At 40.7% G+C, this 16,938-nt stretch overlaps 1 protein-coding gene across 1 annotated transcript in view; it reads left to right on the plus strand.

The window, feature by feature from the left end:
- The window catches only part of LOC124147664 (serine/threonine-protein kinase LATS1-like), a 42,315-nt gene that overhangs the window by 21,974 nt on the left and 3,403 nt on the right, over positions 1-16,938 (plus strand). The window contains exons 3-5 of the mRNA XM_046518359.2: positions 4,640-4,754; positions 5,645-8,341; positions 16,743-16,919. Of these exons, the coding sequence (XP_046374315.2) occupies positions 4,640-4,754; positions 5,645-8,341; positions 16,743-16,919 (2,989 nt within the window). The remainder of the gene's footprint in view (positions 1-4,639; positions 4,755-5,644; positions 8,342-16,742; positions 16,920-16,938) is intronic.

A 16,938-nucleotide genomic window follows, 5' to 3' on the forward strand; every position in this document is an offset into this window, starting at 1 on the left:
CACATTTGTTTCTCTGACGTCATCTATCTTGATTTTGCTAACACTGACATTCGACCAATACGCACTCACTCCATAGGGGGTGCAGACAGTATGCTCAATGAACATGATGAAGAGGCTGTGACTATCACATGCGTTTTGTCCATGTATGCACCAGGAAAGCCACTTACACAGTGTCACACAGTCAAATGGAAACTTAAACTCTCCACATTGTTAAACTGCTTAGAAAAGAAAGCATGCATTGCTTTCAGGGACCCTTGAAGATCCGGGGCAGAACAGGTCTTCAGCAATCCATTCTTGCCATAAAAGGCGATCGGGATCGGGTTGTGCATGTCATCGTGTTCCAATTGCGTGGATGGTGCTCAATACTGCTCATGATGTCAATCACTGGATTGTCTGGTCCAGATTCGATTATTTACAGAATATCATCATATAGCTTGAATATTGCTGAGTGCGGCGTTAAACAAACAAACAAACAAACAAACAAACAATTCTCTCAGGTCTTTGCTACATTGAACATGGACAATGCTACTTCTTCTGTACTAGACTCATTGATTGTGTACAAGCACCTGCCAGTATACCTGCCTACCATAACGTTACTACAGATGTATACAATGTGGGCTTCCTAAAGGCACCTACCACCAGATGTGCTCTGCAGCATGCTGCGTTTCTGTGGCATCAAGATAGAGCATGGTTTGAGATTGTGGTCAGTGAGCATTGCTCTTGGGTCTCAGTAAAAACGAACATATTGCATGTCTGTCACTTTAGCCTCTAGCCTCCCAAGTCTAGTAAAATTTCTTCTTGCCTGGTAAGATCAGCTAAGGTCTAGTGGTAGAGCGTCCTCCCGGAGAGTGGAAGATCCTGTGTTCGATCCCCGTCCATGACATAACAAGACGCTAAAAGATGGTACTTGTTGTTACCCTGTCCGGCGCTCTGCATTAAGGGTCTAAAACAAGGACTGGTCGGCTCGGAGTCAGTATACTGTGTCTGAGTGGGGTATCTCAGTGGACTAGCACTAGAAAATCAGCATCAGTCCGGACGTGTACAAGCAGCCACACGCACGCATGCACCGCACGCACGCACGCACCGCATGCACCGCACGCATGCACGTCGCTATATAAGTGCAATAACCTTGGACGCGACGTTAAACCTCACCTCACCTCACCTATATGCTAAGACAAATATATACTGAAATAATGCCATAAATACTTGTTCAGAGTCAAAAGGTTTTGGAACAGATTAACTAAATTGTATTTTGACATCATTAAGTTTTGTAAATATCTTTTTACAAAAGTGGCACCTCCAAGCATACAATCTCGCAACCAGACAATTTTAGAATTCTGTTATAATTTAGTTCTGAAATAAGCTTTGGAAGCAATGAAATTCGTTTAATGGCATGTCAAGCTGACATGGCTCAATCTTAGTTGGCCATTTTGTGTATGAATGAGGCATGATAGCCTGGATTTTATTTTTGCCTTAATTGAATGATAAGCATGTGATGGTGAGAGTGTAGAGGAAATGTCATATTGACACAAGTGCATCATGGGAAAGATTGTGTAACAGCCAGGAGCTGCAGCTATTCGGTCTGTGTTGACTTTTACATACACTGGTGGAACTCGCACACTTCTTCACGATGACTCACTTTACCTAGAGACCTGCACCATGTAGACTTGCTACAACTTGGATATAAACATTCTAGATTTGCTAAAACTACCTACACTTGGATATAAACAATCTGGACTTACTCCAAATACCTACAATTGGATATAAACAATAAAGACTTGCTACTGCTACTGCTACCAGCATTTTGACATACACAATGTAGACTTGCTTCAGCTACCAACATTTGGACATGCACAATGAAGACTTGCTTCAGCTACCAACATTTGGACATGCACAATGTAGACTTGCTTCAGCTACCAACATTTGGACATGCACAATGTAGACTTGCTTCAGCTACCGACATTTGGACATGCACAATGTAGACTTGCTTCAGCTACCAACATTTGGACATGCACAATGTAGACTTGCTTCAGCTACCAGTGAGTGAGTGAGTTGGGATTAACGCAGCTTTTAACAATATTCCAGTTATATCGCGGCGTGTCAGCTTAATGTGGGAGGAAAGCCCGAAGTGATGCAGGTCTCAGACATTTACCACTTCGGTGAAACCAACGAGCATGGGTATGGTGCTGACAAACCTAGAAACATAATCGGGGCGAACCGGGATTCGAACCCACAATCATAGGTTTCTGGCGTGCCCAAGGGACGCAACTCTGCACAGCTAATCGCGGCGCCTTAGATGACTGGGCCACACGTGCCCCCGCTTCAGCTACCAACATTTGGACATGCACAATGTAGACTTGCTTCAGCTACCAACATTATGACATTCACAATGTAGAATTGATTCCGCTACCAACATTTGGACATACACAATGTAGACTTGCTTCAGCTACCAGCATTTGGACGTATACAATGTAGACTTGCTTCAGCTACCAACATTTGGACGTATACAATGTAGACTTGCTTCAGCTACCAGCATTTGGACGTTTACAATGTAGACTTGCTTCATCTACCAACATTTGGACGTATACAATGTAGACTTGCTTCAGCTACCAGCATTTGGACATACACAATGTAGACTTGCTTCAGCTACCAACATTTGGACATTCACAATGTAGACTTGCTTCAGCTACCAACATTTGGGCATACACAATGTAGACTTGCTTTAGCTATCAACATTTGGACATACACAATGTAGACTTGCTTTAGCTACCAACAGTTGGACATGCACAATGTAGACTTGCTTCAGCTACCAGCATTTGGACGTATACAATGTAGACTTGCTTCAGCTACCAACATTTGGGCGTATACAATGTAGACTTGCTTCAGCTACCAGCATTTGGACATGCACAATGTAGACTTGCTTCAGCTACCAGCATTTGGACATTCACAATGTAGACTTGCTTCAGCTACCAACATTTGGACATATACAATGTAGACTTGCTTCAGCTACCAACATTTGGACATGCACAATGTAGACTTGCTTCAGCTACCAACAGTTGGACATGCACAATGTAGACTTGCTTCAGCTACCAATATTTGGACGTATACAATGTAGACTTGCTTCAGCTACCAACATTTGGACATACACAATGTAGACTTGCTTCAGCTACCAACATTTAGACATGCACAATGTAGACTTGCTTCAGCTACCAACATTTGGACATGCACAATGTAGACTTGCTTCAGCTACCAATATTTGGACATACACAATGTAGACTTGCTTCAGCTACCAACATTTGGGCGTATACAATGTAGACTTGCTTCTGCTATTTATGCCCCATACATGCCCCATGCTTCTTCGACTTGATTAGAGACATTGATTGTACACGTGCTGCTGGCACTTGCCGATATACCCACACTGCAACATTACTATGTACAGATAGTTCGTACAGGCGACCCTACCAGACATGCAGCGTGGACTTTCTACCACAGATATGCTCTACTGAATGCTCTTTATGTTGCAAAAACATTGAGTGAGGTTGGATAATGATATCTTGACGTTGTGGTTATTGAGGGGTGTTTAGGGGTTGTGATTGTGGTTATTGAGGGGTGTTTAGGGGTTGTGATTGTGGTTATTGAGGGGTGTTTAGGGGTTGTGATTGTGGTTATTGAGGGACGTTTAGGGGTTGTGATTGTGGTTATTGACGGATGTTTAGGGGTTGTGATTGTGGTTAGTGAGGGGTGTTTAGAGGTTGTGATTGTGGTTATTGAGGGACGTTTAGGGGTTGTGATTGTGGTTATTGAGGGACTTTTAGGGGTTGTGATTGTGGTTATTGACGGATGTTTAGGGGTTGTGATTGTGGTTAATAAGGGGTTGGGATTGTGGACATTGATTGTTTTGATGGTGGAGGGAGAGTTTGAAAGAGTGTGAGTCACTGTCACCCACCCAGCGTACCTCGTGTCTGTTCTGTTATGTCCCACAGGTCTCGGCTAGTTACATCTGCCCACAGTGACTGAGTCAATATTTATGTCTACATACTGGCTTTATCTGTTGTGTCAATACCAGAGATCAATGGCTCCAATACTGGGAATGGTGTTAATCATTTTACTGTCAGTTTTTCTCAGGCTCCTTCATATCGTCACATTTACATAGACATGTGTTACTGTGAGAAGTGTCGCCCTGGTGGATTCAGCCCTGGGGAGAAGCACTGTATAGGGCTTGTATACCACATCATGTGTGTTGACCATTGTGATAGCAACAGGTTTTCAATTATATGGGAAAAAATATATTGTTGCAAGTAAATTAGTAATATTTCTGAAAAAACAGTATACTTTCTGCTAGGACTTTTTATCCTCATATTAGTGAATGATAGCTTCTAGTTTTTTATCTTATTTTGTCATTTCATCTCTATGATGAATCTTTCATAGCAAGAATTAAATTAAGGAGAGTAAAATTGCTTGAAGATTTTTAAGGAATCAAACAGTAATTTGGATCATGGTGATAAGCTATTTTTTAAAGTATGCCATTTATTTTTAATTTTTTTACGTATCAATATCATGAGCATCTGATGTATTTGTAGAATGAAATGGAGAGTGAAATTATTGATTAAGTTCTAAGTGTCTTGTATTTATATTGCAGGATATTGCCAGTAAGGGGCTAAAGATGTGTAACAACCGGAGTGTAGAACTGGCCATTGAGAGCATCCACAGACTGCTGTGCCAACAGAAGGAGGGCAAGAATGGAATCACCAAAGGTAGCCTAAATTATCTGGGTTTTAAGTGTCAAATACAAAAAAACTAATGACAAAACTTTACCATCAACACTTCATTAACCATTCATGACTTAACAATGCGACCGCCTCCGTGGTCTAGTGGTAGAGCGTCCGCCCGGAGAGCGGAAGGTCCGGGGTTCGATCCCCGACCGCGTCATACCAAAAGACGTTAAAAGATGGTACTTGTTGTTACCCTGTCTTGCGCTCGGCATTAAGGGGCTAAAACAAGGACTGGTCAGCTCGGAGTCAGTATACTGTGTCTGAGTGGGGTATTCATGTTAAAATGCAGCATGGTATCTCAGTGAGCTAGCACTATAAATCGGCATCAGTCCGGACTAGTACAAGCAGCCACACAAACACACACACGTACATGCACGTCGCTATATAAGTGCAATAATCTTGGACGCGACGTTAAACCCAATTTCACCTCACCTCACTTAACCATTTTAACAATGCTTTAAATTAAAGACAATTGTGTTACAGTTCTTAAAGGTCAAATCAAAGACAGTGCCAAAACAATTCAATTTGAAATAGATTATTGAAGTTACAGTTGAATATATGTTAAATCAATGAGTAATTGGCCCTTGTAAAGACTTTAAATATCTGGAAATAGTCTTTTCATGATAATCATTACAATATCAATAATGAAAGTTTTATTATGTAAAAATGCAGATTTAAATCCAGTTTCTGTACTTGCTTGGAAATATTTTGAGTTTTCAAGATAGTAAATGAATTTGATAAGTAATGGGAAATTACTGTAGTTTCTTGTCCAATAATTGGTATATTCCCCAGTGTAATAAATGTTGTATTGCACCCCTACTTCTTGTGATGTTGCTACACTGTACTACACTGTGGTGTTTGTGTTCCTACAGGCTACAGTGGGTATAAAGTACATCGGAAGCCCAGTTTCTCCAGTAGCCCGGCAGCATCAGACACAACAAGTGTGCGATCTGACAGCCCAAGTCTCTCAAGCCTCGGCCGCCAGTACCAGGAATCATCTCGCGGACAGACCCCGATGATGAACGGTCATCAAACTCCACCCCCACTGCCGCCACGTGTGCCAATTGTGTCGCATACCCCACCCCGTGGACAGACACCCCCACCCCCTGGGCCACAACCGCAGTCTGACTCAGGGGGTAGCATTGGTCATCCCTCCTCTGTGCTTAGCTCTGGTCAGTCAGGAAACCAACAGGTTGTGATCACCCAGGGTCACGTGAAGGAGATGATCAAGATCATGGGTCGTGAAGGGGGTAGTGTAAGCAGACAGCAACAACAGCAGCAGCAGCAGCAGCAACAGCAACAACAGCATCAAACCATGTACCGCACAGGGCAGTATATTCATCCCCAGCAATCAAGTCAAATCAACAGTGGGCCAGTGACTCCGCAGCGCGGTATGAGTCCAGTGCCGTCGGGCAGACCTCCAGTAATAATGCATAATGGACAGCCACAGACTGTTCCGCAAACTGCCTCAGTAACCCAGCAGTTCAAAGGTTTAACAATATCCCAGAATGGGGCGAATGGTAGCAATGGGAACACCAGGTTAACTATAAACTTTTCCCCTGGCCACCCTCCGCCACCCTATTCTCAGCCCCAACCATCACGCTCCACTGTTGTGCATATTCAGGGCAACCCGCCTTCCTCGTCCTCCCATATTCCAGACTATTCTGTAAACGAAACCCAGATAACTGTCAAGAATGGAACGTCACAAATGACAGGGGACAATGTACAGATTCACTTCCCTAAGAAGGTGGCCGGACCACCAGTGTCTGCCGCTATGCGTGCATTTGATCAGCGCCATGCACCAATTATTATGCAATCAGTGAAAAGTGAGAAGGTGACAAAACCGCAGCCACAGACAGCCACAGGTCCCATGTCTCCCCCCAGCCAGCCTACCAGCACATCTGGGGGGTCCTACATATCATCGGTTCAAGCTCAGATCAATGCACACCAGTCTGCTCAACCACCTCCCCTGCCACAGAGCAAGAACACACGCAATGTGGAAATTCAAATCACACGAAACCCTCAAAATGGAGGGCATTATATTCCCGAACAGGTGGCTCACCTTCAGCAGCAACACCAACATCAACAACAGCAACAGCACAGACCAACAATTAAGATTCAAATTGCAAATAATAAGAGTCAGCAGCACCAGCATCCGTATGTTCCCAACCACTGTCAAAGTGTTCAGATACCAAATTTCGGACATAATTATGACTTTTATCCTCGGTCAGCTTCTGACACGCCTTCTACTCCACGTTCAGACTCTCCTGTGTCGAGGACAACCAACCAGTCTCCTTCTGTGTTATCAACTACTTCTACCCCTTCAACAAATTCTGATGTTCCTGACAAGCCACCTCCACCCTACCCAGCATGGTATCCGTCGCACGCACATTTACCACAAAGTCAGCCTCCCATTCCGCCACGCGTTCCTCTAACGCCACACGCAAAACCTCCTCCACCTCCTCCCCCAAGCAGTCAATTCCAGGCACACATGGGGTCAAGACCACCCCCTCTTCCTCCACATATGTCTTCCCAGTTTCAGCCAGTGCCAAGTATGTCCCCCTCTTCTCAGCCTCAACCCCCCGGGCAGTTTGTATCCCAGGGTCATCACTTCTCAGCAATATCCTCGCAGACGACCGTGTCGCCCATGGGCGTCTCACGGTACCCTCCCCCAGCGCCTGCCACGCCCACATCAGACTGCTCAAGTTGTCACCATACATCAGAACAAAATGATGAAACAGACACTGAAACGATTTCCTCAGATACCAGTACTAGTATATCACAAGAAAAGCACAGATGTATGTCTCCTATTCCAGAGAGGCGACCGGATTATCGTGAACGTGACCGCTTAAGAAGTGACACTAAAGTGCGGAATTATTCGCCTCAGGCATTTAAATTCTTCATGGAACAACATGTAGAGAACGTACTGAAGTCATATCAGCAGCGTCTTCATCGACGGATGCAGCTTGAGAACGAGATGACCAAAGTAGGGTTGTCGGAGGAGGCCGCTCGGCAAATGAGAAGGATGCTCACCCAAAAAGAATCCAACTACATTCGATTAAAAAGAGCCAAGATGGACAAGTGCATGTTCGAAAAGATCAAAACACTTGGCGTTGGAGCATTTGGGGAGGTTGCGTTAGTGCGAAAGAAGGACGTAGCAACACTTTATGCAATGAAGACGTTACGAAAGAGTGATGTGTTAAAACGGAACCAGGTTGCTCATGTGAAAGCTGAACGTGATATTTTAGCAGAAGCTGACAATGAATGGGTAGTTAAACTGTATTACTCATTCCAAGATCGGGATCACCTTTACTTTGTGATGGATTATGTTCCTGGTGGCGACTTAATGGGGCTGCTCATTAAGTTTGAGATTTTAGAAGAACCTCTGGCAAGGTTCTATATTGCTGAGCTAGTTTTGGCAATAGAAAGTGTTCACAAGATGGGATTTATTCATAGAGACATCAAACCAGACAACATCCTAATTGATAAAGAGGGGCATATCAAATTGACTGATTTTGGTTTATGTACCGGATTTCGATGGACCCACAATTCCAAATACTATCAAAAAGGTGAGTTTCCTTTTGATGAATTGGATCTTTCACAAGCTGTTGGTCTAAGTTTATTGATGGGGGCACGGGTGGCCCAATCATCTTATGTGTTGCAATTTACTGTGCAGAGTTGTGTCCCTTGGGCATGCCAGAAACCTATGATTGTGGGTTCGAATCCCAGTTCGACCTGATTATGTTTCTAGGTTGTCAGCACCTTACCCATGTTTGAGGGTTTCACCAAAGTGGTAAATGTCGGAAACCTGCATCACTTCACACTTTCGTCCCACAAGCTGGTTAAGAAACACCCAGTTCTTTCATATAACTATAGTTAATATGTCATGCCATGATTCATATTAAGGGGTGGTGGGGTAGCCTAATGGTTAAGACGTTCACTTGTCACCCCGAAAAATCAGGTTCAATTCCCCACATGGGTACAATGTGTGAAGTCCATTTCTGGCGTCCCCCTCTGTGATATTGATGGAATATTGCTAAAAGCATTCACTCATTCTTTTATATTACTTTCTTTAATCTGTCATGCCATGATAGGTTAACTAATAATTTGAAAGAATCGGGTGTTCCTTCACTTGTTTTGAGTAGCATACATCAATGATCAAGCTCTGATCTGGACATTTCCTATAAAACAGGCTGTAAACACTGAGTGTTTCAAAAGCTAAGATGTTGTGGTTCCATTTTTCACTTTTTTTAAATGTAATCCACCTGAATTATGGGCTTGAGGCCATATTAGGCAAGTCAATATCAACTATAAATACACGCTCGTAGATTATCAGGACCAAGAGTTTTTTCAGTGCTCTACAGCAGCTGACATTAACACCATGATAGTTGTCTTACTCCTCACAACTCGGCTTGCTTTAGGACTTTCAGTGATGTAAAGCTCAAAAGATTTAAAGAAGACCAGTTTTTTCATACGTCTATAGTTCTATCGTGTCATGACAGATTAACTATAGTGATGTGAAAGATTATGGTGGTCTTAAACTTCTCATGAGTAGTATATATCAACTGTGTCAAATCAGATTTTACCTGTTAGTCATTAATACCTGAGTCTTATTTTAAAAAACCATGAAGATCCGGTATAGAGTAGGTCTTCAGCAACCCATGCTTGCTTGCTTGTCGTAAGAGACGACTAACGTGATCGAGTGGTCAGGCTCGCTGACTTGGTTGATGCATGTCATTGTATCCCAATTGCATGGATCGATGCTCATGCTCAATCACTGGATTGTCTGGTCCACTCGATTATTTACAGACCGTTGTCATGGACCAGACAGTCTAGTGATTGTTGTCTTGAGCATCGTTCCACGCAATTGAGATACAATGACATGCAGCAACCAAGTCAGGGAGCCTGACCACCCGAACCCGTTAGTCGCCTCTTACGACAAGCATAGTCACCTTTTATGGCAAGTAACTCGGATCTTCACGGATAGCTATTTTTAGTAGTGAACTTGAAATGATAATTACAATACATTTTGCGATATTTGACTAATATTTAATTGGTAGGTCATTAAACGTGTAGTAAGTAATTAAGTGTATCTTCAAGTATCGATACAGAAATTTCTTATCGTGTATCGTTTCGCACGAAAACTCATGATCCACTGGTGTATCGTTTTGCTCCTAGTGAGCCATGTTGTGTTGTCATGACAATACTTTTGATACACCTATTGTATTCTAAGACCTACATCCACTGTCTTTGTACCCATCATGGCTGTGACGTGATGTCAGTTGAAGGTTACACCGTGAATACCAATGATGACAGCATTGTCAAAACACGAACACAAGCCAGCATTGTCCTCACGTGGATGTTGTATGTTGGAGAAGAGGACTTTCATGGTTGACCATTGTTCTGCTGCTGCAGGCTGTAGGGAAGTCAGGACACAAAGTCCAACAATGTAGTACTAATGGCATGTAACGCACCCTGCCACCAGCCACTGTACACAAACGACCAGTGTTGGGTGGGGGATATTTGACATTATTATACCTTGTATGATGTCATGACAGCCTTGTCCAGACAAGAGGTGAGTTAAGGCCCATATTTGATGTCAGCAGACATGTTTGGTTCTAAAACCGTGGATTAATGAGACCACTACGATCTTTCGCCTTTGTAGCCATGGAATTTTCATTAATAATCAAAACTGAAAACTCTGTTTACTGTAGACTACATGATGTGGCTTAAATTCAGTACATATCAACTTAGGTATGTTAGAGTTGGCCTCAAATTGTTAAGGTTTTTGGATTGACCTTCATTAACATGATTAAAGGTATTACGTTCAAGGTCACGGAAGATTATTAGTAAAGTAGGTTGTGCCAGGTTGAGTTATATTTCCTTTTCGTAGATAATTAACTTTGTTTGCATCTTAATGATTTGAGTAATGGTATGTATCTTACTTATGACAGACTTGATGTAATAGGTCACTAGTAATAGATCACTGGTAACAGGTCATTAGTGAGGGGCTCCACACTGTCTGTCTCTGCAAGATTAGGGGGCATGGGTGGCCCAGTCGTCTAAGGCGCCATAATTCGCTGTGCAGAGTTGCATCCCTTGGGCACGCCAGACACCTGTGATTGTGGGATTCGAATCCCGGTTTGCCCTTGTTTGTTTCTAGGTTTGTCAGCACCATGCCCGTGCTTGTGGGTTTCACTGAAGTGGTAAACGTCTGAGACCTGCATCACATCGGGCTTTCCTCCCACATTAAGCTGACACGCCGTGATATAACTGGAATACTGTTAAAAGCGGTGTTAAACACAATGCACTCACTCACTCACTCACTCACTCACTCACTCACTCACTCTGCAGCATTAAACATGTTAGACACACCCCATGGTTGTCATATTTAGTACTCATTTACTGTTCAAAGTAGCTTTAAACCCAACTCACTCACTTACTCACAATTCTGTTTCATAATCCTTATGAATTCTTATGATTATCTTTCATTGATTCCAAAATGCTCTCTTAGCTGTCAAAATGTAACTGGAGCATTTTCATGTTTACTCCTGATGTACAAAGTGCTGGGGTCAAGGTCAAGGTCAAGGTCAAGGCAATTACAGTATTTAACCTGCTCAGCAGTGTTCTCAACAAGTGAAACCTAACTCAATTGTTTCCTTCTTAGGTTATTGGCAGTTGCAAATGTTTATAATTCCTATGGTACTTCAAACTTATCATTCCACACTTGTGGTAAGATGTGACTAAAATCGAATCCGATGTTCAGACTTGTCTTATTGCATGTCCTTGTTCCTGATTGGTCATGATAACAACCACTAGCTGGCCGGGTCTACACTTGATTATTTAAATGTACATCTATATTTACAGGCCACTGTTATAGAGGTGGAACATGGCAGACTGCAGTGGTAAAAAACATCATTAAGTCTCTCAGGAAAATATTACATAAGTGACAGTCTCTTTTGACCTCTGAAGTTTTTATCTTTTCAAAATAAGGATGAATGTGTACTCAAAGTCAGTTCAAGGTTATCACAGTGTTTATGTCCTGAAGATCATATTTCAGTTTTCATAACTTGAAGGAAGACTAGTGAAACATGGTAGCAGCTTGTGGTCCATTGATGGGTCGTGTGTTAGTGAAAATGCAGACTCCAGAACATCAACGTACACGACTCCATTCACAGTTTGCTTGCTACACGAACATACGCAGTCATTTTGATTAATACAGTAAACAGTACTTCTTCTGTTCATGAAAAACGTGAATTCATTCACCACGATAATTATGAAACAGGATGCTCCTTCCTTTCAGCTGACAGCAGGATGCTTATGTCATGGGTCTTTGTCTGTCGTCTGTCACTCCATTAGCACTGAACTTTAAAGACTGCTTCTGTGAAACTATTGATAGGATGTTCAGAATTATATTTATAAAACGTGTTCTGCATGCTCCTGGTTACAACTAGATAGACATTTAACTTTTAAAAAGTGAATATGACGTTTATCCACAGCGCTGTTTAGTGAAGAATACCGCCTTCACACCGATGTCTTCTCTGATCTTTCTGGCATATGATTGCCAGACATTGATGGCCAAGGTCACTACTTACATTATAAACATACAAACAGCTATTATCCCAATAACTTAAGATTTTATGATCAGTTATGACTGAACTAGGCATACATGGTCTAGACAAGGTCTAATGTAGGACTGGTTAACTTGTGTGAAAGGTCAAGGTTGCTAGAATTTATGAAATGGAAATATTCATGAATAATATCTGAGTGCTATTATACTAAAATATGAAACATCTCTGTTTATGGCTTCATTTTTTAAAGGTTTGCTACGTGGAAACATAAATTATGGTTTTGAATGATTTATTGGTGCAATTTATTTTTTGAGTAAAGGGTGAACTTTCTGTATCTCATTCATGTAATACAGGCATCACTTGTGCTTTGTATTTAAAAAAAGTATGTGTTTTCTGAGTTGCAATTGCTTCATTTAAATGAGGATACAGACCAAATGACAGACAGAGGATAATGTGTTATGTCAAATTCCAGTAATGAACGTAAATAATGAATTACTCTTGTAATGAAACAAACGAAAACAGTAACATGAAAAAAAACAACCATGCTTTCATTTCTGGAGATAACAGTAAAACCATTAATGCTGATTAAGCTGAAGAGGAATAGTCTCAATCAAAACCCTTCCGCCTTTCTCTTCAAATATCCGAAACTCCTTCCTGTTGAATATTCACACGGTGGTTCGACCCCCTGTCCACATCATTTCAAAAGGTGTTAAAAGATTGTACTTGTTATTACCCTGCCTGGCACTCAGCATTATAAAACCAACATCAGTCCTGACTAGTACAAGCAGACAGACAGATGTGCATGCACACTGCTGTGTGAACGCAACATTTAATGCTTTAAGCTCACCTCACCTCACCTCACCTCACCTCACCTCACCTCACCTCACCTCACCTCACCTCACCTCACTATTCAATTAAAAACATCACACTACACATGAAGCTTTTCATGCCAGAATTCTTTGTCAGTTCTCAATGTGGGATGTGATACCCAACCCTTATTTAAAAGTGTGTATATATTTTGAGGTCTTCATATATAGAACATGATAAATGTTCCATGTCATCATATGATGCTTGAAAACAAATACCAAGTTTAACAGATCCCCACTCAATTATTGATTCGTCAAATAACGGTAAGCCTCTGGACTTGTAATTCTCTGAACTGTTTGAATGCAGATGATCATTTGGAAGGAAAATATAAAACTTTGTGAAATATGCGTAACATGTTTGAATACACAGTAAACTACGGTTATAAAAAACTCAAGTGGCCCACTAATTTTAATTTGTTATAACCGTAGTTTGTTATAAGCATACATACAACATCTATACAGCAAATGGCGGGGACCAAAACTTAAGTTCTTAATATCCGCCAGTTCATTATAAGCATGTTCGTTATAAGCATATTTTACTTTATGTTCATAATATACGCGTTGATCCAGGTACACCCATTGGCTATGCTCTCTCTAACAGTGCTTATGATGTATGGTAAGACATATATATGAGGCATATACTGGCTAAGTCAGCAACCATTTATTGCCATCTTTGTGCTATTTCTTAAATATTCAGTGTACAAAGTTGCCTATACTAACAACATTGATTTTTGTTAAAAACTAGGTGCAAATACTCTTATTTCTGTCTGTGGAAAAAGTTTGAGTAGATTTCTGTAATACTGCAAAGAGAGGGAATACAGACAGTCATCACACGGACAGCTTCAGTTATACAAACCACAATTTTTATTATACCTGGTATCATAACGTAGACACAATTAATAGATAACAACTTCTTTAATACTGTAAAAAGCGACGTTTCGGTATAGACTCTATACCGTTGTCAAGCAAGACTGACAGTATTAAAGAAGTTGTTATCCATAAATTGTGTCTACTTTGTGATGCCAGACATAATAAAAAATGTCATTGTGTCTACTTTGTCATCCGTCAACTTCTAAGTAATGCCTATCCAGCAATTCATCTCTGGTATCACACTCAATTACTTTATCCAGTAAAATTAATAAGAAGCATTTTTCATCAATTTGTCGTATGCCAACTGATGTAAAGTAATATTCCCAACATTTGTACTACACAAGCTTATCCTAACACACTAGGGATTTTACAATAAATAATTGTTATGTACTTTTGGAAAAGAGCTGAATTAGGTTTTTGAATTGTATTTTGGAGACAAAATAACACAGGTACAAATGTAGTTAGCAATGACAAAACTACACCACCTGTGTGTCACATCTTAAGTTGTATTTGAGCAAGGTGCTCTTTATGGTGTGTTTTGTAAATATTTCCTTACAAGTGTCAGTTTTATTTATCATTTTCTGATAAATATTGCTTTCTTCTAAAGAAAATGAGCTAAAGTAAACAAGAAGCAAGCAATTAGGATATAACGTAAGCAAGCTATAATGAGGTGTTGGCGATAACTGGTCCTCGGCAATAACTAGTCGCTATGCAGTACCATATTCACAAATCATATTGTACTTGAAACACAAATGTCAAATATGGATACTCTGATGTCTTAGATTGCAGATAACTTGATACAAGTTTGTTGGACCTGTGGAGTCAAATATTTATGCCACCCAACCAAGACAGTAGTTTACATGGTGGCGTTCATAACAGTGAAGGCTCTTGGCTCTTGTTCCTATTACAACAGTTGAGCTGTGGAAACTGTACTTGTCTTATGCCATGATTAATAAAATTAACATAAGGCTAACAAAATAATAGTCTTGGTTTTCAGCCAACCCCCAAACATCATAAAGTTTGACACAGGTTTAATTTTTATTTCCATTTTGAAATATTTAAAAAAAAGTCCTTAAATATTCCAAGTCCAACGGTAGTCAAATACTTTATTCCAGTATTATTCTCATTAAGGAATACATTTATGTAGGGAGGCCCTTCCCCTGGTTAATAGTACATAATTGTTTATTGGTTACACAACTGATTATTTGGATACATACTGAGTTTGAACAACCCCCCAAAAGCAAAAAGACACCACCGCCTGCACTTTAGTTTCAAAAACCATTGCCTGAGAACCAATTCTTTTATTTCTTTAAGCCTGTCCTGAAAAATATAGTTAGATATTAGAGCTTCGAAACAGACAAATAATCGATTTGTGTTGGCCATTGAGGATTTCTTTTAATTGATCACAATAAATGTTAATGGAATAAAAAAAAAAAATTCTCGAGATAATCTAAACGTTTGTGTACATGGTCAGGCATGCCTTTGATAGGAGATATTTTTGAAAGTATGACGTCATTGTACACAAGTCCCCACTGGCGTTATAAGACGGTTGGTTATCAAGGAGTGAGCATGGTAAGAGCTATGCATACGACTATATGGGCTTTGATTGTATTACATTCCAGTGGCCTGGTATTTACATGCACTACACTAGGGGACTGTCCACAGTAGGTCAAGTATTGTCAGAGGGCTGTAACATAAGCTGTGTGGGCCAGCCGTAACTGCTGGAGGTTAGGCTGACCTTGTTTATAAAGATAAACACCTCCATTGTGACGTTGCTATATATACTTAAGGATTTAAGGTACTGGGAAATTATATTTAGGTTAATGTTTCTGGTGGTTTTGGAAACCTAGTGGTAGTCTATTCTGAGATATGCTGTGTGGTGTAAGGGAGATAACTCTAGACTTTTTTTATGTAATGGTGTACTTTGAGATACAGCATTGTTGCTCAAGTTGGATAGTCTGAGTTGACTTTTCAAGTTGTTAGGTATTGTTTGATTAAAGGGTTCTTTTACACAAGCGTGAAATGTTTTGATAGATAATGCTGATATCTATCATGTTTATAATTCTTAGTCTTTGATTTAAGGAGTCTTTAAAGCTGTTCATATTTAATTAATTTAACTCGAGACCTGTTGAATTCTTCCCTGAACCTGTCAAAGGAAGGTACCATAACCATGGTAGGATGTCGAGCTCATATACCATTGTATACGGAGATGTTATAATGTCACTGGGATTTTATTCATACAATTTCCGGTGATATTGTAACATGTGAATGTCTCTTACTAGAGATTTTGTTTGCAATTTAACACATTGTTAATGAATCTCTTTGCCATTCACACCTGTCCAGACTCGATTATTTACATATAGCTGGAATATTGCTTAGTGCAGCGTTAAACAACAACAACAAACAAAAAAATCATAAGTTTCATGGAAAGTATTTTTGAAGCATAAAATTGTTGTTAAATGTTGTTTCAAATTTCTTTTTCACATTAGATAAACAATTCTCTTCACGTATAACCCCTTGTACTTCACTTGCTTGATGGAGGTGTTCGAGTCTACATTGAAACATCTCCTCAATTGTAATCTACAAATTGTCTATCCATACAAACTTGTCCTTGTTCATTGTCTGAGTTGTCTGTAACTTTGTTTTCCTGTTCTGTGATTCAGATGGCACTCACGCACGCCAGGATTCAATGGAAGTAACGTGTACTCTAGACGAGCGGTGCAGATGTGAAATACTCAAACCATTAGAACGACGTCGGCAACGTGCAAGGCAGCGTTGTCTCGCTCACTCACTGGTCGGAACACCAAATTACATTGCGCCTGAGGTCTTGCTTCGACAAGGTAACGAGAGGAGGCGACA

Source organism: Haliotis rufescens, unplaced genomic scaffold (assembly GCF_023055435.1).
Source record: "Haliotis rufescens isolate VD_foot unplaced genomic scaffold, xgHalRufe1.0.p SCAF_32, whole genome shotgun sequence".
Classification (NCBI taxonomy): domain Eukaryota; kingdom Metazoa; phylum Mollusca; class Gastropoda; order Lepetellida; family Haliotidae; genus Haliotis; species Haliotis rufescens.